Below are 27160 nucleotides of genomic sequence, written 5' to 3'. Positions count from 1 at the left end.
TTGAAGCAAAGCTAAGTTGCCCTTCCTAATTAAAAGCTACATCTGTGAAAATTGAGTTGAGTGGCCAAAAGTGACAGTCATATTCACGTAGCATGAACCTTTCACAGAAAAGCATCAGATGCAAACTAAGCACGGGCTGGTAAACTCTTGGATTTCCACTTTATGCTTACGTGAGTCTGGTATCCATTCAAGAGGATAGACTGGTACATTTCAGTTCCTTTCATCATTGTATGCACACTCATTTGAATGCCAGTCTGCTTTAAAATCTTTAAGATCTGGCTCTGGGCATGGGTAGCTCTTGCAACCATCTGTTTCCCTTTGCATTGCTACCATGGTGCAGAGAAACATAGGAGAGGTGAGGTGCATGAAGGTATCTTATTTTCTAATCTGTAATTCTGCAGTTTCATTTGACAGATACACAAATCCCATGTTGGAACTCAGATGGCACACTACAAGGCAGACCAAGAAATGCAAGAAAAGCCTTTTGCACTATAGATTGGCTTTCTACAGCTGATTGTTCAAATCAATATCAAATTGACACAGGGCAAATGTACATGGGCACATAATAAGGTGAAAGATATGTATGAACTCCACTGTTGATGTTAGCCTAATAAAGATTAAAAGCTATCACAGCTTTTCATTTCCCTGAAGGTTCGTATGTTTGCAAAGAGAACATGGATACAGAAGCATAGACTATTTGCTTGTAAAGCATAAGGACTCCCCCAATTTCCCTGGGGCAATTTTACAGCACTCTCTCCCAGTGGAAGGATGTGCCAAGTCATATAACTAAAGTGCATGAACAGTATCTGCAACGTGATTTTTTTTTTAGTGTTTCCTAGTCCATAACTGTATCACTTAATATTAAAAACTATCCAACAGTGTCTTTGAAACTGAACATAACCCAACAGCTATGATGACAGTCTTCATGTCATCAGAGTGAAAAGGCAGAAATAAGGAAATTTCCAGGGATATGCAGCCTGTCACAATCTAGTCATTCGTTCAGCCGGGATCACTACAAATATGAAGTTATACTCCCCCAACTCAGCTCCCTTTACCTTAAGCAATTAAGTGGGTGATTTGAAATAGGTGATTAACCACCCTACACCCTTCTGCAATGGGGAAAGTATGTCTTGAAGGTGTTTCAAGGTCTTAGCTGGACCAAGTAGCTACTTGAAGGCTCTCTTTCTCCACTGACTATGCATAGATCAAAAATTAACTGGGGTCCTAAATCTTTGCTCAGACTAAATGTATCAAATTGCATTGGATAAATCCAGGCACTGGCTACTGTAGTAGGGCTTATGTATGTGAATACAGTGCTCAGAACTGGCTCAGTAACTGGAGCTTATTGAAAATATTCTGATCTATTCGCTAAAGATGTTTAGACTAGGAAATCTCATCACATTTCAATAGAGATTTGCAGAAAGCTTGAAACCAGCAATGTTGACAACAGATACCCAAACAGGTGCAGGGAAGAGGAAACTAATATGCTTTGAACAAAGTGCTGATGAACATCATTACTATAATTATAATGAAAAATATTTTAATCAAAGAAAACCCACTTCTCCACAGAGACAATTACAACGATTTTTATTTAGCAAATGTACTGGAAGAATCATTTTTCTGTAAAGACGTACATATATGCCCCAATTCCATAGAGCTTCCATTCTCTCATAGCTATGATTTTTTGAAATCAGTTTAATGAACAGAAGGGGATATATGTGGAGATGTCAAGTTTATTTTTGTCATAAGCCACATGATTCCATTCACCACTAATCCCCAAATAATTGACCTGGGGCCACCAAGAGTTTGTAGAACCCTTGCTGGTGCTTTATAGAGAACAGACTGTTCACGTAATTTTAACTGTCCTGTTTCTCACCCCGTGAACAGAAAAAAGACATTAAATATTTCCTTAATACCCCTTTTTCCATACTGGCAATTGCTGAGGTTACCACAGTATTGCTTTGGGTTTTTTGTTTGTACTTTTACAATTGCATATGGAAGAACAGTGATCTAGGACACTATTTCCCTACTAAGATGTGCTTTAATCTATAGAAAACTTCTGTGAAACCCTGCCTGAGACAGACCCTATAGCATTTGTCCTTTTACAGTCTACACTTGACTGAAAGATAAAGGGGTTTATTTCCTGAGATTTGTGATCCTTTACCCTTTGATTTAGCCCCTTATTTGCCTTCTGCTGCTGCCTACTAGCCCTTGTGCCTCTCACTTGGCAAGTATTGACATGATTGCTGCTTCCCAATGTGCTAGATTGTAAAGCATGAAAAAGATGACATGATGTAAGGGTCTGCAATAATTATACAGGTGTGTTCGATATTGAAGCATCCTTTGGTTTGGCAGAGAGAAATGAAATCTACTGCTAAGGTCTGCCTTGCATGCTTGTGTTTGAATGTCCTTTTCTCAAGAGAATGTCCAGAGACATCCATAGCAGCCTGAAATAAAATCTCACTAAATGCAAACCCGATTCTGTATAAAAAAGAAAGCCCCTAGAAATAAATCTATTAAGAGGGCTCTTCTCACTAAAAAATTAATTACAACTTTACATTACTGAACTCTGATGAACAAAGCATAACATTCCCTCAGATGTGAGGCCCAACTTGAAACAGAGACGAGGAGTACTTATTAAGTACTTTGTTTTCTGAGATATTCATAGCTTGCCCCATTCTTCCATCCCTTCTGGTCTGAAACCAATCTTTACCCAGCTGTTTTTGGAATGTTTCAGAAAAAAGAAGATAAACTTTGTCCCTATTAGGGTTAATGCTTTTGCATAGACTTATATGACCATAAACTGGTCAACTAGTAGAGGTCTTCTGCTAACATTGTGACTGAGAACAGGAAGAATACAGCCACAATAATATACAGCTGTCTACTAAAAGTATTGCATACAAACATCTTTGGCCATGCAGTCTCTTGGCTTTCTGAAAATATGTGAGCTGCATTGCTAACATGACAAAAAAAATAGCAATGTTGAGAATTAGAAAGAGGCGGGTATAAGAAGCTGATATTGATGGGGCACTACTTCGAGCAGTTGCCACCATCTGTCCCAGCCCTGATCGGCCTTTGATTGACAACCCAGTTTTGTGCTTCACGTAAGTGATATCTGCAAAATCCAGGAGATCTTTCATTTCCTCATCTTCATCTACAGGCAATTCTTTTTGTGCTTGAGTCTGTGCCTTTTGTCGCACTTTTCTCTCATTTACCTCAATTTGTGCAAAAATGTCAGGAACGGCATCAACAAATTTGTAGCCTTTGGCTACCTTTCTGTTTTTCTTTGCTCTACCATGCTGACGCTGCTGCCTCTGTGAGATTGCAAATAACCTGTCAATGGCCTCCTCTGTCTGTCTTTTATCTGAAAACCTCAGCAGGCGCTCAGCAGTCTTCCGAAAGCTAGCTGTGTTACGTACACGAGACAAGATCTGCTTCTCAAGCTGCTGGAAAACAGGCTTAAAATGCTGCAGGTTCCTCTCCACGATTCCTACATAGTCCTTCACTTCTGGCACGGCGGAGCTCCTAATGGCAGAGGCTCGATCAAAGACAATTTTCTGGCGGTCTGCAATAACCTGTGCAAATGCAGAGCGGGACCCATCCTCAACAGGCCACAGGTACACTGTATAGGCATGCTCACTGGTGGTAACAAAAACATTCAGCTGTGGAGAATCTCCATGGATAGTGAAGCTCTGCACGTCAACAGAGGGCCCAATGAAAAGGTAAATGGTCCTCGTGACAGGGTGTCGCAAGAGTGTTGTTACATTCACATAATTCGTGCCATTGTACGGATAACCCCGGGGATACATCCTTGAGGTGATGGTAGCTTTCTCGCTGTGGCCAGTGTCATCCATCCAGTACATCTTATATATCCCATCACGTTGCCTAATAAATGCCCCATGGACATCATCAACAACTGTTTCTTCAAAAGGCACATCTACATTATGGAAGAAACTGGTCACTGCCTCCAGGGGGCTGTCATCTTCTAGATGGATTTGGTCCACTAGCAAGAGAAGCTGGGGATGGAGAAGGATGAGGTTTCTTTGCAATTTTCTCAGCTTCAGTTTAGGATTGTATGCGCCCACTCCTTCTCCCCTGATAAAAACCACCCCGCTTTTCTCCATGGCAGCAACCACTCGCCCCTGACAGTCACCAGCCAAGTCATGTTTATACTTAAGCCACTTTGAGGAACAGTCTTCTGTAATCTGCCCTTCCCATGGGGAGAAGCAGCTCTTGGACACGGCAGGGGAAAACATCAACACATTATTTAAAAAAGTATATTTTGGCCCATACAAAGCTTCTGTTATGAAAGGTACGCCGTTGGGAGCAAAAGTAAAGGAGTTCTGGTCTGGGTGTTCATGGCCAGCATTAAAGTTCCTCCACCCCCTGACCCACTCTTTGTACTTGTTCTTATGAACAATATCATATATTGCACGTCCTCCCAGCTTTCCTGACTTGAAGGAAAGGAAAGGCCTGTTGATTTCCGCTGGCAAAGCACTTCCATAGGTTACCACTCCCCAGTCCTCAAAATAATGCAGCTTAGGAACTCCATAGTCTGGCGGAGGTACAGAGTGCAAACTTGCATCATACCTGCCAAAAACACAAAGAAAATGGATTTAAAAATCACTTGACTGATTCCATTATCAACACCTGTACAAAACTCAAAATATCATTCAACATTTACATCAAGGAGCAGGCTAACAATATAAAGCCCACACATGTTTCTTGAGTGAACTAACCACATAGTTGTAATGATACTTATCATAGTAATCCCTATACAAATTGGTTGTGTGCTTTTTACAGAATAATAACTGAAAGTATCTGGTGCATATTTAAAGCAACCAATCCCTCTGCAGTCTGAAAATTAGAGTACTAATCATTTTAAAGTACCCACATTTTGTCTTACATCATAAAACTCTGTCTGCAATGCAAATCCTTTAAAAAAAGGTACATTAGGACCAGGCTGTAAACAATCTATTTTACACTAGACATCAACATTTGCACCTATTTACTGATTACTTAACCAAGAGAAACAGAGCATGTCTCCAAAACCGATGTTTATAGAAGACTGTAGTCTCCAAACAGAATTAGCAACAAATTAAATTTAATGAAAAGGCATTTTGAATTATGAGTTTTTACTATTTTTATAACTTCGTGTATGTTAGTTTCCTTCTCCAACAAGGTTGAAGAAAATTTTGCATGGCTTTCTTGTATAAACTGTAAGATATAAGATATTTGGTTTAAAAAAAGGTCTCATTTCCAGGAAAGGTTACAATGCTTATAACATCTACTTTATTTGATCTACAGGAGTTAAACAAGAACCCAACAAACAAACACACAGCATGGAAAACAGAACCTAACATTCTGGCATTGTTTTTAAGCAACTGAAATAAAAAGCACCATTGTTAAGCCCACTGATATTTCTGTTACATAGTTCCTCATCCAATTTACTCTCCACAGCTAACCAGGAGCCTCTCTTAGACCCTAGACAACCACAGCTCATGTCCTGCATACAGCCTCACATAATTCCAACCAGTGCCAGGAGCCTGCTCCATATCTAATGGTCCTTGATGGAGATTCCCCTAAAAACAGACCTCTTTCCTGAGACTCTTATGCAAGTGGACATGCTCATCACAAGATTAACACTGCAGCACAGGGAAAAGGCAATTGTCAGAATATTCAGATAATTTTTTTCTTTTTTTTTTCTTAAAAACTTCTTTTCCTTTGACATCAAAAAGAATTTTCTAAGTATAAATTTTGATGGAGAACACAGGAGAAAAAAATGATGGAATGGGGTTATAGAGGAGAGGTTCTGTGTTTTGCAAATAACAAGGTGAAAGGTGCTTGGATTCTAATAAACATGCATACTAATGTTTGAGCTAAACTAGAATCAGTTTTCTAACTGCAGCTAAGTCTTGCCTGAGAAACTTAATCTTCTGAAAGTTAACAAATGCATGTGTTTCGGACAGCATTTCTCTCTAGAAGTGCTAACATGGGGCATTGGCATGCAGAAAAGCCATTGCTTATGCTTATTCCTAAAGCAACCAAGGCAATCTTTGAGCTGGTAGAGTGCTGTAAGTCAAAGAGGGAAAAAAATGTCACACCTGCAGGGAGGGGCGGACAGGACAGGTTACCAACAGAGTATTCCATCTCATATATGTCATACTTGGTATAACACTGAGAGATCAGGACAGTATTGCTCTCTTCTTTGATGGCCAACGTCCTCTGAGGACCTTGTCTGTCTGTTTGCCTGGATCCTGGATCTATGCATTCCTGAATTCAGTTCCTGAGTCTAGTTCCCTCCTAGCCCTCTGTGCCTCCTCTGCAACACCTGTACTAATGTATAGTCATCGGGAAGGGGACACAATTTTATATATATTTTATTATTTTCTTATTAATTGTATTTTTATTATTAATATTATTATTATTAGTATTTAAATAAAGCTGGTTTAGTTTCCAACCCACAAGTCTTTTCCTCTCATTTCCCTTTCCCTGGGGGAAGGGGAGAAGGGAACTGGGAGCCTAACTGCTCAGGCTTAGTTGCCAAAATTGATCAGATTGGGGCTGAACTGCGACAATATCATAAATGCAAAACAATATATATTCAATAATATTTTTCTTCTAAGGGAGAGAAATAGAGCTACACTGACTCCTCAAAAATGTACTTGTTCTCTCCAGACAGAGGGAATTTATATGTACATCTGAAGTCTCTTGGGTCTTTTAATTTCTTCCCCTTAGAAAGCTGACAGACAAGTTAAAAGACCTGTAAATTACATGGAAAATATGGATCTAGTAATCTATTGTGATATCTTTTTCCAAGCAAAACTTGCAAATAAGTGTGTATAAACAACTAACGGTAGTCTTACTGCTTACATTACTTCAGATTTTTAAAGAGAAAATTTATTACTAATAGCTTTTAAAAGTAAACTAGGCTTTAAAGATTCACCGGATTAACTCTTAAAAACACATTGGGATTAAAAACCATTAGAATAGACCAAGTAAACTAAAGGATACATACAGGCAAATTTCTAGATCTTTTAAAATTGCTTGTATTCTATAAAAGCAATAGAGAATGGAAAGAAAACACAAAAGCAGATGTAGCATAAAACCAAGGTGTTCTCTGTAGCAACACATACTGTGCATCTACGCTAAGTGAAATTCTTCTAAGCCTAATGACTCTCTGGGTCACACATGCCCAGCCCAATCTAGGCTTCTACAGTACAAATGTGAAGAGAATTAATTATCACTAAGAGCAAGCAGTAATCGGGTTCCTTTTGAGCCCACTCATTCCCTTTCATACCAGAGAAATTCAGTGTGGAGAGTGCACCACCTCTGCCCTTTGGATGGTGTCCCTGGGCCCTCCACCACTCGGTTCCTTCTGATTTGCTCTGCCAACCAGTTCCCGCTGCCGTTGCGCATGACAAATTTGTCAAGAAACACCAGCTGGCTCTCAGGCCCATAGAACCAGTTATAGTTGGAATCTGCAATGGCCACAGTTCTCTGAAACCCTTGGGAAAAAGTGAAAAGGAATGTAAGAAAGAAAAATAAACATACAAAGATGCATTTGTAGAGCATGATGGTGAAGTTAAGCAGTAAAAACAGACACAAACAGAAGCAGTCTTTTCAGATGCTTATAGACCTAACTGTAAATGAGCCATAAACAGGTTACACAGGAGCTGTTTCCTTCTGCTACAGCTAGCTTGAATACTCACCTTCTTCAGCTTTGAGCTACAGTCAAAGTACTACAAACAGAGTAAGCGGCAATGTCCCATCCACTTCCTCTCCTCAGTCAAATGTGGCAAAGGTGACTTTCTGTTTAGTGCTTTCACTTTTCCTACGTCAATCCAAATTTGCTAAAGCAAGAAAACATGCTGCCCCCCAAAAGGCAAAATAAACCCCAAAAAAACCAGCTTCAGTCTGAAACAACTTTCATGAATTAACTTTCCTCTGAGAAACCTCTCCCCAGTAGATGCTGGAGGTCTCACAGAGAGTTAGTGCAGTTCCTTAAATACCTGCGTTGGCATCCCAAAGCTTCACTCAGCCCCTCTAACATACAAGGCTAGATTTTGGGTCCTTATAGGCAATAAAGTTGTTATGATCTTTTTAACCAGCAATTTGAACAACATAAATTCCTAATGAATTGTCCTCCAAACAAGCAGCACAAAAACATCATCTAACACTTGTAAGGCTGCCTGAAAGTAAATCTCTTCTGACAGCTAGAAGAGGCCAGGAATTTTTATTAACTTATAACTAGTTTTGTATTTGTATATCTCCATTTTTCAGTCACAACCAGGACTTCAAACTAGAGATGCTAAAATACATTGCAAGACGCAGCAAGAGAACAGAAATATTAAAAAAGTGTGCAAAATTGCCCCACTAGTGATGTCAACTATTTCTGCTTAACTCTCCCATTGAGAAAAATAATGGTTGATGTACCTCTGGACTGCACAGAGAAACCTATCATTTGAGCCAATGACAATTTCCATAAGAAAAATATTTTCATAAACGTGGTATAAAAATCTTTTTCACTCTTCTGTGGAAAACTGGTCATCATGTAGAACTTTCCTACATTTTACTGATTCTTTTACCCTGGCTTCATCATTTGCTATTCCTTTCACCTTTATCTTTTAGTATGATAATTTTTGGCAAAGGAAAGCATCTATAGAATCTCAAAGAATATGATTTTTCAAGTGGAAGCCCCAGAAACAGATCTGTTTCAAACTTCAAAAACCAGAAATCAAATTCTGAAGCACTGCTTTTTCTCCAAATGATCTTTTCACTGGTTTTAAAAGCCAGAGGTTAATAAACAATGATCTTTAATATACAGTGATAAACAAGGATGTCACTATTTCAACAGATGGAGAAGGTAAAATCCAAGGAGAAGGTTATTTTATAAAAATCCAAGTAAAATATTATCTTCTAATGGCCTAGTTCAAGTATCAAATTTACTGCTGCTTCAAGAATTGGAAGTTTCATCTTCCTCCATCCAAAGGACCTACCTGGGAGGACAGTCCTGTACATAAACGCAAAGTGCTGCTTGAGCCAGGGGTGGCTGAAGTGATTGATGTCAAAGTGCCTTTGGACAAGAAACATGTACTGAAACAGCGATCTGGTTGTGTAGCTGCCATAAGCCACCCCTTCATAGAGGGAGCCATCTGTGACCTCCTGCAGCAGGACTACTGACTTCTCCATGATTGCCAACACTTGCTTGGTCCACAAATAAGCTTCCTGAAGATAGCCTGAAAGAAAAATATGTTGGCAAACCTAATTACAGCATCATACATCATAGATTATGCCATGTATACTCCCACAGTGGGGTCCTTTACAACAAAGAATCTGCAATTCAGAGCTCTAAAATACAACATTGCGCTGCAATGTCCCTGTAGTAAAAAATACAGCCACAACAAAGCAAGGCCACATGAGCAGGGAAAATCTATCAAACACCTCTTGCTAATGAAGTGGGATTATGCTTTCCATTTCAAAGGGAAAATTTCCTCAATGCATTCAGGACATGCAAAAAGGGAAGAGCCACACCAAGACTATTGCATTTCACATTAAAGTTGTATGAAAATACTTACAGTCCCCACTAGAGGGCTCCAATAATGAAAATATTCTAATCAGTCATTATTTACTGGCATGTTCACCAGTGCGGTAAGGAGATCCTCGGAGTTTAAAATTACAAAGACGTTCACATTTGAGCTGCAGTTAACTACTATTCTGCTCATATGGGCTCTACTTTAAGACATGTTCTGTTCTACTTATATTTGTATTTTATTGCACAACCTAAAAGGTTATCCAAATAGAATTTTTTTGGGGAAAGTTTTGCACAGTTAATTTCAAATACAGATTCCTGAAACCCAGAATAAAATTAATCTTCCAACTAGCTTAAGTTTCAGACTCTACATATACAAGCCCTAAACTCATTTATTTCTTCTAAAGAAAAGACTTTCAGAGATCTTGATATTTTGGTTTGCTCTACACAAAACAAGGGCTGTGAAGAGGTTGCCAGAAGCTCTTCTCAGGGCACGTCTGCCTTCACCAAAGGACAAGCACAAGCATGAGAGTTTCAGCAGTACATTTAAGTACTGTAGAAGGCAGCACATGAATTCCAGCAGAGGAAAGGTTATGTTCCTCTTATTTTCATTTGTATTTACCAGCAAGAGAGGTAGGACTAAACAGAGACCAACTACCTTGTGCTTCTATGCGGCAACTTAGTATCTACCTAACTTAAAGTGTCTGGTCACAGATTTAACCAGACTTATGTTGACCATACAGCAGAGCTCAGCTAGCATATGTTACACTCCATTATATGGTAAAGCGGTGCCTGCTGAATGAAGTACAAGTGCCAGGCTAAGGGAGCACGAGCTACATTCAAATCTACTGAGACTTTTTCATTTCATTGCCACAATCACAGTACTTGTAATTATGCTGAACATAGGGATGAACTAGTCAAGGCTGCCAAATCATGCTAACAGAGAAAAAAAATGCAGTGTGATCAAGTTGAACACACAGCCTGAATCTAACATTCTGCTGGCTGAAGATACAACTATGATGGGGGAGGCCTGAGCAACAGGGGCAGGTGGTGCTGCTTGCTTCTAGTTACTTTATTCACAGCTATCTTGACACTATTTCATTACTCTGATGGAGCTGGCAGCACAGCGGTCTGTCTGAATAAAATCCCAAATGCTTCCACACTTGTCTTCCCTTGTGACATTAACAGCCATAATAGCTATTATAGCTTTAGACTACTGCCCTAAAAAGAATGCTAATTTCAGTGCTTCAACATAGTGTATTTACCATTGCAATGCATATATGTTCCATTCACTTAGTTTGTATCTATGCTATAACCTTATAGTTGTAGTATGTTACAATAATAATAATTCATCACCATAAAAAGGTACTCAAGTTTCTTTTTTGAATATTTCAGTCTTAATTTGAACTGTAAATGCTTCAGTATATGTGTGTGCCTAGAATTCATTTCAAATACTTTAATTTTTCAGTCCTGTGACAATGTTTACATGTTTTTAAGCTGGCTATTTAGTCTTGGCATGCTTCTGCAATTGAATAGGGTTTAAAATTATTAGTTGAAATTTAAACCTTTTGGAAGAAAGCCTACACTGAGACACACTGCTTGCAATTACTATGCATCTGATATAGTGACAACACTACTTTCCTCTTTTTCTCCCTTCCTTTTTTTTTCCTTCAGAAAAGGCCTCTTTCATCTTGGAATGAGAATTTTTAAGAAACTGTTTTTTTTAAAAATATCTAGACCAATAGAAAAACTTCATTTATATTTTATTTTTTTAAAACAAAGTTGCTCTATATTGAAAACAACAGAATTTTCATTTAGAAATATAAAGTGTGGATGTTTTGACCTATTTTCATTTGAAATATCAGCACAAATTTTCAAACTGCTCAAGTGTTGCTGAACTGACTTTTTTTCCCCTCCTCAAACCTCCTCCCCAGCTAACCCTTGGTGAAAGAAATATTGCCCAGCTTTATTTGTGATGTTGACACTGTTTGGCAAAAAGCACACTTATGGTCTATAGTCTAATGAAAAGCAGAATCATCTCACAGACTGCCAGTTCTCTGTTGAACAATGCTCCCTCTGATTCTGTGACTTGCAATCTTTTTCACAGTGTATCACTTAGAAAGAAGGAAATGGGCAGCCCCCCTGGCAAAGCAGCCAAAAGCAACTGGTGAGGTTATTCACCTGAGAACTAGGAAGGATGGGTTTAAGTCCCCAAAGCAAAGGAGATGACACCTGGTTCAGGGGGAAAAAAGTAAAGCACTGCTCCATAGAAAAGGATGCCGGAAAGAATGGTCTTGAACTGTAGTCTTTGAGGGGATAAAGTTGGTAGCTCTCTCAGGGGGACAGGACAGAAGATCCCAGGTGATCCTGTTGTCCAGCTCCCAAGCTCAAAGCATGGGGTGTTTCTGACTGCTGACCTTCTCAATGTATTGAGTAAGGAGACTAGTGGCATTAACCTTTATTGATAAGCTATCCTGAAAGACCTTGTCCGTAAATCTGGACTGGACAGATGATACACAAGGGCATTTTTAACTCTTACAATGAGGTAAAAATTCCAGAATCACTTAGACAACTGAAATTAAATACATAGGTATATGTGCATATATATTATACCTTGTATATCTTCCCAAAGACTTCTATTCAGTAAATTAAATTCTTCTAAGCAGCAAAAGAGCAAACCCAATACTGCTACCTGTACTCTCAGAAACATTTCTATCAGTTCCTGAACTTTGCTAGAAAAACGGCTGATTGAGTAGATAAACTTCAGAAAAACGTTCCTATGGTTTAACACATACCTTGATTCATCAGAACCAGGCTTCCAGCCAGCAGGGCCACACAGTTGGTAGGCTGGTGGTTGTGGAGGTACTGGAAGCCCCATCCACGTCTGTATGATGTTTCGTACATATATCCCGAGGCATTGGCAATTACCTCAAGAAATCTCTCCTGTTGAGTCTTGCTAAGATAGCTGTACAAGAAGTCATACGCGGTGGCAAAACCAACTAAGGAGTGAGCAAGAGGGACCTCATCCCACGGGGCATCCTTCACTAGCCTGTCAATAAAGAAAGATGACAATTAATTGAATTTCACCTACTTATTGTTCTCTGCTACTGCACTGTGGGGTGCGTATTACTTAATGCCTCTGAAATCAGGCAATTCATGTTGAATTTTAATACAGTAGTAAGCTACTTACCAAGCCACCAAAAGCATTTTTTTTCATTCCTAAGTATGGACAATGTTAACCTTCAAATCTTATTAATTTTATTAGAAAGATTAAGCTGTTAAGTATTAAAACGGTGCTTGCTATATTCTGGGTTTTTTTTCTAGGAGAAACAGGTATGCATAATATTTTTTGTACAGAAATGGAGTATATTTATATGAAGCAAGATTCACATATTTTTTGTGAGAAAGTATCACATAGTTTATACTCCTCCAAAAATCTGTAACAACCCTTTTGTTTTGCAAAGGAGCAAAATGTTGATGAATTCTTGAATAGTGACTATGGGACTGAAGTTGTCTTTAAAAAAGTATCATAAAATAATTCACCATGTTGTTTCTTCATTTCACAAATGCATTCAAGGATAGAGTAGAGATAATGAAATTTACTTTCACGACTACAGTTCAAATTAACATACTTAACAGCATTTTTAAAAAACACATTTAACATAAAATAGAGGTAAGATGCTGCCACTACTCAAAATTAATTTCTAGAAATTACCTTATTGTATCCAATGATTACCTTTAATGTAGCAAAATAGTGAATTTGTACCCAGAAAATTTATAAGTGAGGTGGAGGTAGTATAGAACAAAAAAATCTCTTAAATCTCTCTTAAATCAAGCATATACTGCATAAAAAAGCCTTAAATTTTGCAGTTCTGACAGTAATTTCAGGCCACGGTTCTACAGAAAAGGAAATGTAAAAAAATATAATGAAAAAAATCTTTGATAAACTGAACAATCATCAGTTGCTTTCATGACTATTCTCTTCTTTCTCTTTCTTTGCAATATATTTTTTTATTACAGAAATGAATTTTAAATAGTTGAGTTGAGAAACTGTCCTGCTGCAATTAGTGGAAATTGTATTATGCTCATGAAGATGTACACCTTCCCGCTTCACCTATTCTATGACTCTACAAATATGATTTAATCTTAATTTGTATAAGCAGCAGTATGAACAAACAGGTCAGAAAAAATACCAAAAGAACAAGATTTAAAAAAAAATCTCATTCTGCTATAGGATCATTTATTTGCATTCAAAATGCATGAATGAACCATGCAGAAATTACGACCATCAGCCTACAACACTGCAACTATGTAGAAGTGAGAAGAACAACCTTTATTTTTTATTACAGTATATCTAATATCTTAGGAAGGACTTGAATGAACCTAGCACACTCATACTTGCATGTAAGGAAAGCCTCTGTAAGATTTTTGAATAGCTGAATTTTCAATAGTTTTCAGTGTTTATCTTCTTTCAGCTTCAATCCCATCTTCTGCTGAGTGAACTTTTACATTAATTTTTCCTTTTTTTAATGAAGTCCCTGTCTCACAGATTTTAAATAAATACATGAATGCATTCAGCATCGAGAAGCAGGATTTGAACTTTTTTTTTTTTGAACCAGGGTTTTTATTGGACTGATTATTTTGTTTGCATAACTTTGTTTCTTGTTTGACAGGCATTGACTGAAAACTGTTGTGAATAATATTAAGACAAACAGCTGCAAGTGTGATAACAAATAACTGTCAAAGCATCAGGAAAAAATAGTTCTAAAAATTTACTACTCATCTTACCCATATCCACATGCTAATCTTTGTGGTCAGTGTTGGGAACATTTCTCTGTCATTCGTCTTCTGGTTCAAATTCTAAACTTATCAGTGAAGAATTCCAGCCAAGTATACTAAAATTTCTTACTTCTGATTTCACTTAATTGTTGTGCAAAAGATTACAGATCTGTAAGCTGAAACACATGCTTTTCCTAGATGCTCATTTTTTTCCGTATTTCCAGATAAACTGGAAGAAAAAGTAGCTGAACTGGGCAAGCAACTCTTCTAACTCTCATAGAGGTACAAAAATTGAAAATCTGAGTAATTTGGTTATTTGTCGATCTCAATTAATTCTCTGCATCTCTATTTCGGGCTTTTCATCTTTCCTTATCACTGAAAAAACTCTTAAAATGTTGTTAGTCCTATACGTAAAAGTAAAGTTGCATTCTATGCTGGTTATATGCAACACCCCAGATCAGCAACTGCTGTCAGAAATCCTTTAACACACGAACGCACTTTTAACTAGCTATATCATGAGTCTTAATTGCCAAAGTATTGTTAGTTTTGCTTGGTTGGATGGTTGCATTCAGAGTAGTGGTCAATGTCTCAATGTCCAGATGAAGATCTATGACAAGTGGTGTCCCTCAGAGGTCTGTACTAGGATCAGTGTTATTTAACATTTTTTTTTTATGATATAGACAGCGAGATTGAGTGCACCCTCAGCATGTTTGCAGATGATACCAAGCTAAGTGGTGCAGTTATCATGCCAGGAGAACGGGATGTCATCTAGAGGGACCAGGACAATATGGAGAAGTGCGCCTGTGTGAACCTCGTGAGTTTTAACAAGGCCAAGAGCAAGGTCCTACAACTGTATCACAGCAATTCATGGTTTCAATACAGGATGGAGGGTGAAGTGATCGAAAGCAGCCCTGCGAAGGTTTTGGGGCTGCTGACTGATGAGAAGCTTGACATGAGCCAGTAATGTGCGTTTGCAGCCCAGAAGGCCAATCGTATCCTGGGCTGCATCAAAAGAAGTGTGGCCAGCAGGTCAATGGGGATGATTCACCCTCTCTACTTGTCACTCATTAGACCCCACCTGGAGTATTTTGTCCAGTTCTGCAATCCCCAAAATAAGGATATGGAGCTGTTGGAACGGGTCCAGATGAGGGCCGTGAAGATGATCAGACCACTGGAGAATCTCTTCTATGAGGACAGGCTGAGAAGAGAAGGCTCGGGGAAGACCTTGTGTCGGCCTTCCCAGTACCTGAAGGAGGCGTACATGAAAGCTGGGGAGGGAGTTTTTACAAGGGCATGTAGTGATAGGACGAGGGGGAATGGCTTTAAATTGCAAGGGGGTAATATTTAGATTAGACATTAGAAGAAATTCTTCACAGTGAGGGTGGTGAGTCACTGGCACAGGTTGCCCAGGGAAGCTGTGGCTGCCCCATCCCTGGAGGTGTTCAAGGCCAGGCTGGATGGGGCCTTGAGTAGCCTGGCCTAGTGATAAGTGTCCCTCAACATAGAAAGCCAAGTGGAACTAGGTGATCTTTAAGGTCCCTTCCAATCCAACTCATTCTATGATTGACATGCTTTGTACCGGAAAACAGCTGTTTTCTAAGCCTCTCAGGAGTAAAACCTAACATCAGATAGTATGAGCATAGTTTCAGCAATTAAGTGTGTCTGAAGACAGCAAATAACCTTTACCTCAATGCTGCATTAGCCTTTTTGGTCATTTGAAGGTGCCAGATGTTACAAAAAATAATTCACAGTAAATAAAAATAATCTGTAATGGATTTTTCAGTATAGAGCAACTACAGAGTTGCAAACGTAAGCACTTTTAGCAAAAGCAACTGTTCCAAAAATTCTAAAACCTAATTCAAAATAACAGCTAAACCATAAATGTATCCCTATAGATAGCACACAACCATATTTGTTTTACACTTATATACCTATACTTGTATTTAGAAACTTGAGAAGGCTGGAAAGAGCAAAAGGTGCTGAATGGATTTGTTACCTAATGATCAAACCCTATAAACATCCAAAGCCATATGCATTGTTGGGCACAAAGAACTCCTGTCTGGACAAATTCTGTGAATAGCACAGCACAAATACATGCTTGAGGTGTTCTTTTAAGTTGTCTTCATCTGCATCATATAAAATATTTCTTTTACTTCATTTTAAACATTTAGAGTTCGATACAAACCCTCTATGAAGAAACTGGGGAAAAATAGATACCATGGGTAAGGTTGGTATTATGTATTAGTAGTATGGTTTTCCTACATGTGTTGCGAACGGTGCAACATGGTTATCTGGCTTAGATCTGCCACCTCTACAATGAACAATGAATCTGAAGGGGAGGTTAAGACCCAATTCTTCAGTAATCAATTTACGATGTCAAGAACTATCATGCATTCATTGGATTGTCCAAAGCTGAGAGTATGCATATCATCTTCTCTAAATGTGATTCCATGCTCTAAATAAGTATACCAATTGTATAAAACTTCGGATGGGAATTAATAACCAATATCAACAACAACAAAAATGAGAAAAATTGTGGTAAGATTACCACAACCTCTCCTTTTCTCAACAACATTCTTAATGGTACTAATGTCTCTTCTCTCAGTGGGAACACTTTTCTGTATTTGTCTCTCATTTCTCTGTCCTAATAACTACTTCCTTACTGAAACCAGAAGTATTAGCATTTGTCTAAGAAATATAAGCCAAAAGGGAAAAAAAACATCATCTGTGCAGTTCATGGCAGGATTTAAATCAAACTCTTCTGCTTGAGTTTCCAGATCTTGGCCTGTGGGATGTTTAGAATCACCTTTCCTTCATTTTGTATCCAGCTGTTAAACACAAATCGAAGTAAACAGGAAAATAACACTCTCTAGCTTGAGAAACAGAATACCTTTCCAGGCAGCATGAGATCTGAGTTCTAGTGTCTATGTCAATAAGTCATATGGCATCACTGCATGCAAACTGAACTATTAAGCACATCCTGACACATATATCACACAAGTAATGCACATCCTGAAGTTTGATGCTCCAAACTTTCCCATGACAAATGACTTGCAGCAGAATAACTCTTGGAGGCAGAGGGCAGATTAAGTTAGTGATTGAAAGAAACATGCCAGTAGTCCCACCTCAGTCCCACCCCTCACTAGTAGATGCACAGGGAATGAGTCAGGATTCTTTTCTGAAGACTTACAGGTGAAAATTAGTTCAAGGACAACCCTCTAGTGCATTTTGATGCAATCTATCTTAGACATGACAGCTAGCTAACAGCATGATTAATGCACATCAAATGTCAAGTGTGGATGCAAGTGTGGCAGGTAATGAGGCAAACTGATCCCTTGATCCTTAAATGCATTGTTTAATTGTACAGTCTTCCCAATGCCAATGATAATGACAATGCCCTGGCACTCCAAAGACCCTTGCTATTGTTCTGACCTACTTCTGGGTGAAGGAGATATGGCTTTAAACCCTCCGTCAGGCAAAGGAGAGAAATATTCCTCTGTGGCCAGAGGGAGTATACATACCAAGAGGGAGCATACCTACCAAGGGGAAAGAGGTCACTAGCATATATTTTATAAACTCGACTCAGTTTTCAGTATTCTCTTACAAAGCTCACGAACCAAAATATTTTCTTGTGCTCAAATGAAATATTTTCTTCGGAACAACATCTTCCAGTTTTTGTTTGGGAAATAAAAAAGAAAAATCCTTGAAAAAAATGTTTCATCCAAAACAACCTTGCAGCTTTTACCCTTTCTGCATTTCTCTGGTTGGCTGCCAACACACAACCCCCAGTATCTGCACAACCCAAACGCTCTGTCATTTGAAACAACAAAAACAGGAATAAAAAACATCCTTGAAAAAACTGATGATTTGTATTTCTGGAGTCTAAGTTAAAGCATGACGAGTTTGCCCTTATCTCTTTACCTTGACCTGTTTTAGCAGCAGCCACCCTGACACACTTGCGTTCACTGTAGCTCAGTTCGTATGAGACAGGCAAAAGAGTGGATAAATGCAAAGGGCTATGCTCATATCAATATGGAAAAAAGGCAACACAGACAAATTTTTTCAGAAGTTCTAAGAGCTTTCTATAAAAGTAGGATTGCACTGCTTAGGTATTGAGGAGGTAACTAAAAATTTACTCCTTTGGAAAACTTCATCTACTTTCTATCCTCTTTCCCTCTGTTTCCCCATTTGTCTATAATAATTATTTCGCCACTTCTAAAGCTTCTTTCAGATCCTTCTCTCTTGATTTTAGCTTTGGTCACAAGAGAATCCTTTTCACACTGGGCTCACTCTTAGTATCAATCACAATCCTTCTGTGTTGACACATTAATAAACAAGAACTGAGTCTGTTTTAGTAGTTCTCAGGGCCATATTAAACAGACATGGAAATTTACTTATGTTATTATTTCAACAGATTACCTCTAGCTCTTGTAGCAAATTTTTATACCAGACACGCCACAAAGTAAGCTCCCTGCAGGAACCACAGGACTTCAGTGCTAATTTATCTCCCAGAGATCCTATCAGTTACAAAAAGAAGGTATAATAAACTCTTTAAAATCCAGCTAGCCATTTAATTTCACAGTCATGCATAATTTCTATTTTTAAACGCTACATATGAAAAAGATAAAAACCAGCATGAGAGTTTGATATTTCACTTGCTAACATAATACATCTTCCAGATACCAAATTCATCCTCCTACCCTTCCCATTCTTTTTTCTTCCTCCCTATAGGAGACTACCTCAGCATCCTTCAAGCTCCTTTTGCACTAGCTTCTATGCCATAGACGTATAAACCCCTAAGTTTTCTTTGAAGGTAACTGCTGGTTCATTACTGGAAATCAAACACATATTCTAAATTTGTGGTGTCAGAACAGACACTCAATTTATTACAACTTCTCACACGTGATTTTATTTTAGCTGTATATTTTTCTACACATTTAATTATTTATATTTATGTATTTTTACTTTGTAATCTCTAATGTTCAACACTGAGCACTATCTAACAGCAACAGCGCCTATAGCATGCTTCAATACTTTTCATAAAAAGGGACTAACAGAAGCCTATATTGCTGGTTAATAAGAAATAGCAGAAAGGTCACAGATCTTTTACGCTGAAGCCTCCTGTTAACTTCTCCTTACTTGCTGCTATTTCCTTGGAATGTTTGCATGTGCTCAACAGTAATTATCTACCCTGTGAAACCCATGGAGCCAGGCTTACTGACAAATCCCACACCTTACTGCACATTGGTAACATACTTGTCTTTAAAACCAGTGTGTTAACTACACAACAGTGAAAAAAAAAAAAAAAGTACTGAAATCTCCCGTCTGGCAATTGCAAATGGGGATGACTCTCCCACTGTAAGAGGGGTGCAGAATTTGTGAACTTTTAAGGCATTTGTCTATTAGCTGGGCTTGGTATAAAAGAGACTTTTTCACTGCTTTGTCCAAAACACAGAATCTGACTGGACTCTTATTTCTGCACAATGAGTGACTCCAATTACGTCATTCTGCTTGGTGCAGGAACAGGCCAAGGAAGCATATGGAAAGAATCACGAGTACAGATCCCTGTGGCCAAAAATGCACTTCTGGTGGGGAGTGCTCTAGGGGCCAGACAAAGATAACATGCCAGAAAATGCATCTATATCCTCTGTTCTCTGTAAAATAAGAAAATACAGCTGAAATAGAAAGACAAACTTTCCCTAAGGTTTTAGGCATTATCTAGATAACAAATCACAGCAGTTTTTAAGTTTTACAGGTAAAAAACACTAAAGTTATCTATCTTTACCAAAATATTAATGCACTTATTCCCCGCTCCTGCTAGTCTCCAAAACATTGTTGGTTCCCTTATTATTTTGGGTGATTGTTATAGTTAGCTCTTAGCCATTGCCCCTTCGTTTATTTTAAAATGTAAACCTACTCCAGGATGTAGCAATTATGGATGCTCTGTTATGAGAAGTACCCCTATCAACATCGTTGTTATGACATATGGCTCAAGCTTTGTTAATCTGCATGAATGGGATCTCAGTTAAGGGTTTACTTTATTATGTGATATAAAATGACTACTGTAATTGATGAGAAAAAAACAAAAGTGCTTAATTGCATGCACCTTCCATGTGTGCATCAATTAACAGTAGACTTTTTCATAATTGTGTCCTGATATACTGAACCATATTTTGACTACTGAGTATAATTGCCAATGTAAAGACGAAATTTAAAATGTCAGTCTCTTTAATCTCCTAACATGCTGGGACAAATAACCAGTGTGGCATTCTAAACTATTTATTTTATCCAACTACTGCACACACTACCAAAATACGTATCAGTTTTCTGATAAGGCTTATATTTTATTAAATATCTCCATGCAAATCAGAGAAAACTCATCCAACAGGATTTTTTAAAATTATAGAGTTATTTTAGAGTCAGTGCCACGTCAGCCGAAGTCCAAAGAAATCCAGATCATACTCTTGAAATAATGAAACTACAAGCAAGGAATCTATATGACAGTCAGATTTAACTTTCCACTACATGTTCACGAACTCCTCAGTGGTAAAGACATTTTCAGGTCAACGTAGCTAATAATTTAGGCACCTACATTACAGAGGAAGTCTAGAGAGAGAAAAATTCCTCTGATTTACTTCACTGATACCTCTCTGGACAAGCCCTCTTTACAGATGACATGTAGATGAGTCTCCCAATATTCAAAGCTCCAAGTTTGAGCAGCATCAAAACTGCTCCATACTTCCACCCTCCTGATCAGAACATGTGTACCCTCAAATACTTTAATAGGGATAAAATTCATAATACCTTACTCAAAACTATTTTCCCCAAAGTCTGAAGGAAATTAAATATGCCTAATTAGACTGGACAACATTTTTCTAAATAATTCCCCTACTGTGGTATTGCCAGAATGGTTCATATACAGTCTTATGCTGTGCTTTAGATGCCATAAAACAAGCTTGTTAGTAGTGACCAAGCAACAACTTTCCTATGTGCCATCTTTGTTCTCCTGGAGAAACGTGTGTAGTAACATGTTTTGCTGGTACTTTTTAGTTGAGTTTCTTAGAAAATATAGATTTACATAATCAGTCTGCCCTCTCCATCAGCTTCTGAACCAGCTGACCTATTTGAGCAAAGCCAGAGAGAATAGTACACACCTCAGAGATGTTACATTCCTATCATTTTCCTGAAAATCACTATTGGACAAGAGAGGGGGATCTATATTCCTACCATCGCTGTTGCTGGAGCTATAGTGTGAACTCCATGTTAACAGCATTCAGCCACAAGTTCTCAGCGGAAAAACAGAAATGGAAACCGGATCCATATTTTTGTCACAGCACTTGGAAAGCTGTCTTCTTGGATGCTGGAAGTTATACAAAGGATGACTTCGCCCAGCCCTGTTTCCTACATTTCTGATTTCCTCCTTCTGTACTTCCCCTACTAAATGCTATTTTTGCAAAGCAGAGAACCTTGAATAAACCTTGATCAGACCTTGACCATTTGCCAAACAACATGTCTACGTCAGAAAGGAAAGACGGGAAAAGCATGGCTCCTCTTTCACCAAGGTAACACAAGACACTTGCTTGACAAAAACAATAGTTTCGGGGAGGTAAATATTATCAAAATCAAGTGGATATAGGATATCTGCTTGATTCTGATCAGTATCTGGTCAGCTGGGAAAAAAAAAGGATTATGGGATGTGATGAGATACATGCCAGAGTCCCGAGGGAAGTGGCTGATGTAGTTGCCAAGACACCCTCCATGATATCTGAAAAGTCCTGGCAGACAGGAGAAGCTCCTGGTGACTCAAAAAAGTGAAACATTGCACACATTTTAAAAAAGGGTAGAAAGGAGGACCCTGAACTACCAACGTGTCAGCCTCACCTGTGTGCCAGAGATCCTCCTAGAGACTATGCTAAAGCACAAGGAGGACAGGGAGGTCATTCAAGACAGCCAGCATGGCTTCACCAGGGGCAAGTCCTACCTGACCAACCTAGTGGTTTTCTATGATGGAGTGACTACATCAATGGACAAGGGAAGCAATACAGATGTCATCTAGCTGGATTTATGTAAGGTCTTTGACATGGTCCCCCACAATATCTTTCCCTCTAAATTGGAGAGATATGGATTTGATGGGTGGACTGTTCAGTGGATGAGGAACTGGTCGGATGGTTGCATCCAGTGGGTAATGGTTAACAGCTCAATGCCATAATAGAAATTGGTGATGAGTAGTGTCTCTGAGGGCTCCATATTGTGACCAGTACTGTTTAATATCTTAATCAATTACACAGACAGTGGGATTGAGAGCACTCTCAGCATGTTTGCAGATGACTCCAAGCTGAGTGGTACAGTGGACATGCCTAAGGGACGGGGTGCCATCCAGAGGGACCTGGACAAGCTGGAGAAGTGAGCCCACATGATCCTTATCAGGTTTGACAAGGCCAAATGCAGGGTCCTGCACCTAGGTTAGGGCAGTCCCTGGTATCCATACAGGCTGAGGGATGATATAATTGAGAGTAGCCCTACAGAGGGGGACTTGAGGCTACTGTGTGGATGAAAAACTGGATCTGAGCCTACAATGTGCACTCGGCAGCCCAGAAGACCAACTGTATCCTGGGCTGCATCAAAAGAAGAATGGCTAGCAGGTTCAGGGAGGTGATTCTGCCCCTCATAGAATCATAGAATATCTAGGTTGGAAGAGACCCACTGGATCATCGAGTCCAACCATTCCCTCTTCTCTGCTCTGATCAGGCTCCACCTGGAGTACGGTGTCCAGCTCTGTGCCATTCCTCAGCACAGGAATGACAGGGACCTGTTGGAGCAGCTATAAAAATGATCAGAGGGATAGAACACATCTCCTGTGAAGAAAGTCTGAGAAAGTTGAGGTTATTCACCTTGGAGAAGACAAGGTTCCAGGGAGACCTCATTGCGGGCAGTCAGTACTTAAAGGGGTCTTATAAGAAAGATGGGGACAAGCTTTTTAGCAGGGCCTGTTGTGACAGGACAAGGGGTAATGGTTTTAAACTAAAAGGAGGTATATTTAGACTAGATATAAGGAAGAAAACTTTTTTACAAAGAGGGTGATGAAATGCTGGAACAGGTTGCCCCGAGAGGTGGTAGATGTCCCATCCCTGGAAACATTCAAGGTCAGGTTGGACACAGCTCATAACAACCTGGTCGAGTTGAAGATGTCCTGCTGATTGTAGGAGGGTTGGACTATATGACCTTTAAGGAACCCTTCCAATCCAAACTATCCTATGATTCTTTCCTAAGATTATAGTAAGGGACAAAGGAACCGCAGTTATTCCAGGGGAGGTACTGAAATAAAGTTATCGAGGGAGTGAGTGAGATGTAGGAATCTGAGAAAGACAAACACAAGTTCCAGTACTCACAAAACCAATTGCACCTCTTTCTTATTCCATTAAAAGATGGCTATGTAACTATGTGTTTACACCAACCAAAACAAGTTAAGAAAGAGAGCAAATAATGAAACTGGCAAAAAGATGTCCGGTTTGGAGCAGCCTGTCTCTCTTGGGGAAGTGCCTACATGTCCTTGTATTCCGCTCTGTACAGGTCTGTCCCTCTGCCAGTGTGCCAGGAGAAAGACTGTCCTGCAGATTGCCTGTGAAGGTAAGACTGAAGCTTTGTATGCTATGCTTCAGTGGAAGATTTTGGAAACAGCCACTACCGTGCTGTGTCACTACTTTTCCCAACTTCCATGTGCCTTTTCTCCTGTGACATGCAAGCAACTCAAGTCCTTTTCTCTCCCACCACTGCTTGTGTTATAGCTCCTGTATTTCTGTGGCATTCACTGCTTTAATACTTGGCATAGGTGAATCCCAACACTGCAATGTCTTTTAAAGGATGTCCATCAGGAGGATATGCATCCCAGGGTACACTAGCCCAATTCCAGCATACTTCCAATGAAGATCGATGGATAGATGCCATTTATAGAATGCTACAAGTTGGTCTTAACCCAAAGAAAGTAGGAAATAGTAGTCTGAACAATGAGTAGCACTTAAAGAGCTAATGCTTTCTTCTGTGCTGACTTGAAACCCAATTCAGACTTCCGCTGAGCTGCTGCAATCATGGAGCTGTAGAACAGAGGGGTGCAGTGCCCCATCACAGCTCCAACTCACTGTCCTGGGCAGAAAAAATTGCGCTGGCAAAGCCCACATTTCCATCCTTGGACCTCCTCACAGTGGCACCAACCCTGGGGCACAGTCAGTAAGGTGCACCATGCAAGGCAGCTGCTGCAGGTAAGTGGGAGAAAAGTGTCCACCAGAGGAAAAAGTGGAGATAAATTGCTGGTGGATATTGAAAAGGAAGGCAAGGAAAAGGAGAGAGAACTTGGGGTCACAATTTTTAGACTCACTCATAGAGTGAGAACATTGACTTCTGTCCTCACAGAAAGAGTGTGGCATAGCAAGGAAGCTGTGTATGGAAACTCACATCCAAGTGAAATTAATCCAGGAGTGGATCATTAAAATGTCAGTTACTCAAACTGTTCCAGTAAAGTAATCAGATGGACAACTGTTTTTATTGTGCTGTATTACGTCTTAAGGAGAGGCCCAAGAATGGCACAGCAAAAGCAGAGCTGGAAGTCTGAACTAAGGCTCAGATGTTAGAACATTCATAAAGCATTTGACTGCAAAAGCTCAGTGTCACTTTTATCTAGACTGAATTATACCTTTTTCATAGTTTCCCTTTTCCTGAATTCTACCTAAAGAAGAATTACCCAAAAGAAATTGTAGGAATCTGAAAAAAAACCCACCCAAAAACGGAATAATAAAAAAGTAACACTTCTAGCACTTCCAGCCACAAAACAGATTTGAAACCCTGGTTTCTGATTGGGCATGAGTTTGGATAATTTTTTTTTTTTTAGTTTAAACTTTAAGCAGTTAATTAGGATGGTCATACTCCTTTCAGCATTAATCTGCAACTGGTTAAGTCCAGTGAAGGTGAAAAGCTGTGTGCCACTGCTGGTCCAGGTGAGGGTAAATGCATTCAGAAAGTTAGCCACTGTGAAGGTGAACTTTAGAACAACTGAAAAAACTTAAGCAATTCACTCATCCACTCGGTGCCCTAGCTGCAAGCAGTTTATACATTAAGAACAACTTAAAAAAAAAAAAAAGACAAAAATCTACCAACTAGGCTGAGCTGCCATCCTCTCCATGTAATCCTTGGCCATGTTGATGGCCTCGATGTTTTCAGGGTAGAGCACGCAGAACATTGCCAGAGCCCCGAGGTTGTTGCCATAAATTTCATTCCATCGAGCGCTGAACTCCTTTGGGTCCCAGGGAGGAAGGTACTCCAGGGGATTTGACAGCATCGTTTGCACTGCTTCAACCAGACGAGCCGCAATGTGCCGGTGTGTGGTGACAGCCTGGAGACGTAGAGTCTGCACGTCCCCTTTGGAGAAGTAGAGCATGGGGTAGCTGTCATAGTTGGCATTGACAAAAGGAACCATTGCATCTGGGTCTTCCCTGGCACCGTAGGCAAAGGCGAAGCAAACCGCATGTATGAAAAACACACTTGGGGCTCCCCGTGTGTGAGTCCTCATTGTGGCATCAGATCTCCAAGTCTCAATGGCAGCCAAACCATCTTTGAAATATCCTATAGCAGACGGACATGAAAGAGAAAGTTAGAAAATGAATCCACGAGACTCTATAATTGAGGATGCTCTCTAGGAAATATGATTCCATTTAGACTTAGAGGACTCTACTTATTGTCCAGGTGGCTTTCAAATCATTTCTATATGAATACTTCAGACGAAATACCTACTGAGCAATTCATCCTAAAGAAAAACTATACTTCAAAAGCCCCTCCTTCCCACAACTGTCCCTCTCATAGCTTGATACAAAGTGAAGGAACACATCGAAAGTCCTTGTAGTCAAGATTTCAAATAATTGCAACAATGCCTAATATGAAGCAGTGCTGACTGTACTGGCAAGCTGGAGAGCAGTGGGAGGGGAGAAGGAAGGGGGAGAGCCAGGGAGCTTGTGCTGGCTGCAGCCAAGACTGCGTGCTGCCTTGGCTGATGTTAGCAGCTGGTGAGGGAAGGAGAAGGAATGCTGGAGGTTTGCACCAGGGTCATTTTATACTGTGCTTGAGGCCTCTGGTTCTGATGTGTCCTTGTTTTCAAAAAAAAAAAAAAAGAAAAAAAATAATAGAAGAAGTCAGAAAGGAAAAAAAAAGGGAAAGCAGCAGAGCATTAGAAAAATAGCTGAAATACCTTGCCTCCAGGGCATTTTGAGTTTTTGCATTAGTAGTAGTAGTAGCAGTATTTTCTAAAGGGCTCTCCATTTTTCATGTGGAGATTTACTGCCAGCTACCAAGGCGGCTGAACGTTAAATTAAAGCACATATTTTCCTACAGACATGACTTCTCAAAATATGCTCAAATGGCAAATCAGAGGTTAAATGCAAGTATTTAAACATACATAGTAAGTTACTTTATAAAAATCACCAACTATCTGGCCTAAAGTCTCAGATAAAACACGGCCCAGATCCCCCTGGGGAAAGCCAGCAAATTCCTAGAATTCTTCTTAGGGGAAAGGTTACAGAAAGCAGACCCAAGAGAGAGAGTTTTATGTAAATAATGAACAGTAGTTTTCAATTATTAAAAGGAGAAATAGACAGAAGGAAAGAAAACCTAAGAACAAATATGAAATGTTTTTTCCATGGAAAACCTGTATCACAGGATTCAGTCATAAAACTCATATGAAGCTTAAGTACAAAGCAACCTTTTATTTCTCCCCATAGCTCTCTACACCTAAGTGTGCCAAAATTTTCTAACAGAAACTTAGGCTGCTAAAACCTTATTTAGATCCCACATCCTGATTCAACAATG

General features: G+C 39.4%; 1 protein-coding gene across 1 annotated transcript; it reads right to left on the bottom strand.

Moving 5' to 3' along the window:
• Positions 1-1494: 1494 nt before the first annotated feature.
• DSE (dermatan sulfate epimerase) lies at positions 1495-25973 on the bottom strand. The gene is made up of 5 exons (XM_069851747.1): positions 25456-25973; positions 12328-12581; positions 9000-9239; positions 7301-7508; positions 1495-4590 (listed from the first exon to the last, which is right to left on the bottom strand). The coding sequence occupies exons 1-5, from the start codon at positions 25869-25871 to the stop codon at positions 2829-2831; spliced, it is 2880 nt and encodes a 959-aa protein (XP_069707848.1). The 5' UTR covers positions 25872-25973; the 3' UTR covers positions 1495-2828.
• Between the last annotated feature and the right edge of the window lie 1187 nt (positions 25974-27160).

Source organism: Phaenicophaeus curvirostris, chromosome 2 (genome assembly GCF_032191515.1).
Source record: "Phaenicophaeus curvirostris isolate KB17595 chromosome 2, BPBGC_Pcur_1.0, whole genome shotgun sequence".
In the NCBI taxonomy this organism is placed as follows: domain Eukaryota; kingdom Metazoa; phylum Chordata; class Aves; order Cuculiformes; family Cuculidae; genus Phaenicophaeus; species Phaenicophaeus curvirostris.
This window is presented reverse-complemented; position numbering and strand designations above follow the sequence as displayed.

Excerpts from the sequence above, each read along its gene's own strand:
- DSE (XM_069851747.1), bottom strand. The coding sequence starts at position 25,871 with ATGAGGACTCACACACGGGGAGCCCCAAGTGTGTTTTTCATACATGCG. Across the intron at positions 12,582-25,455 it reads ATGGCAGCTCAGCCTAGTTG|GCTAGTGAAGGATGCCCCGT; the intron begins GTAGATTTTTGT and ends CTTTATTGACAG. Across the intron at positions 4,591-7,300 it reads CTCCACACTGAATTTCTCTG|GTATGATGCAAGTTTGCACT; the intron begins GTATGAAAGGGA and ends TGTTTTTGGCAG.